Genomic DNA, 776 nt, shown 5'->3' with positions numbered 1-776 from the left:
GGGGATGGGTTGGTTTGGGGTTTAGGTGCAGAGAATGGTTTGGGGCCACTTCGTACTGGACTGCTCTGAGACTTCAGGGCAGGGTTCTTATGAGTCTTCATGTCATCAGATACATGTTTCAGGGCATGTGTGATGCTCTCCCCCTGATTAATCTGTGCAAATAGTGCTGAGCGGGAGGCAGACTCATCAGAGCCTAAGCTGGTGGGGACTGGTGGGGGAGGTGGGCCTGGTGGCGGGGGAGGAGGACCCGATCCAGCAGAGGGTCCAGATGGCAATCCACTCAGTTCTTTTGCCAAAGGCCCCGTTTTGCTCCAAGCCAGTCCGGTGGTATGGTATTCCTTAATGTAAGCCTGCAGCTCTGTCCATATACTCAAGTAAGCTTTGACCCAGTCCACATGCTTCTTATCCACATCTTTGTACTCCTTAAGGACTCGGTTTGTATAAAACATGGCAGCATCATTCATTTCTTTCACATAGGGGCCAGGCTTGGGAGCCATAGCCACCCAACCCAGGGCCTGGATACTTTCGCTGACAGCTGACAGGTGATTGAACAACTTGCTGCCTCGGTTCTTCTCCCGAAAGGTTATCACTTCTTGGATCTGCTCTGAGATGGGTGCCAACAAATCAGAAAGCTTATTGCCTGCTGGCTGCTGGCACTGAGAAGCTGTAACCAAGAGAGCTCGCTCCAACTTCAGACCCGTGTGGACCATCTCTGCATGTCTCTGAACGTCTCCCCCAATCTCTTTACTGATCTTCAAGTATTCTGCCACAGGACT

General features: G+C 51.7%; 1 protein-coding gene across 1 annotated transcript; it reads right to left on the bottom strand.

Moving 5' to 3' along the window:
* Positions 1-5: 5 nt before the first annotated feature.
* On the bottom strand, positions 6-770 carry LOC103584770 (adenylyl cyclase-associated protein 1-like; the record flags this gene model as incomplete). Its single annotated transcript, XM_008565643.1, has 1 exon — positions 6-770. A coding segment is annotated over exon 1 (705 nt), but the record flags the coding sequence as incomplete, so codon positions are not given.
* Positions 771-776: the final 6 nt, after the last annotated feature.

This window comes from Galeopterus variegatus, unplaced genomic scaffold (assembly GCF_000696425.1).
Source record: "Galeopterus variegatus unplaced genomic scaffold, G_variegatus-3.0.2 Scaffold104306, whole genome shotgun sequence".
NCBI classification, from domain to species: Eukaryota; Metazoa; Chordata; class Mammalia; order Dermoptera; family Cynocephalidae; genus Galeopterus; species Galeopterus variegatus.
This window is presented reverse-complemented; position numbering and strand designations above follow the sequence as displayed.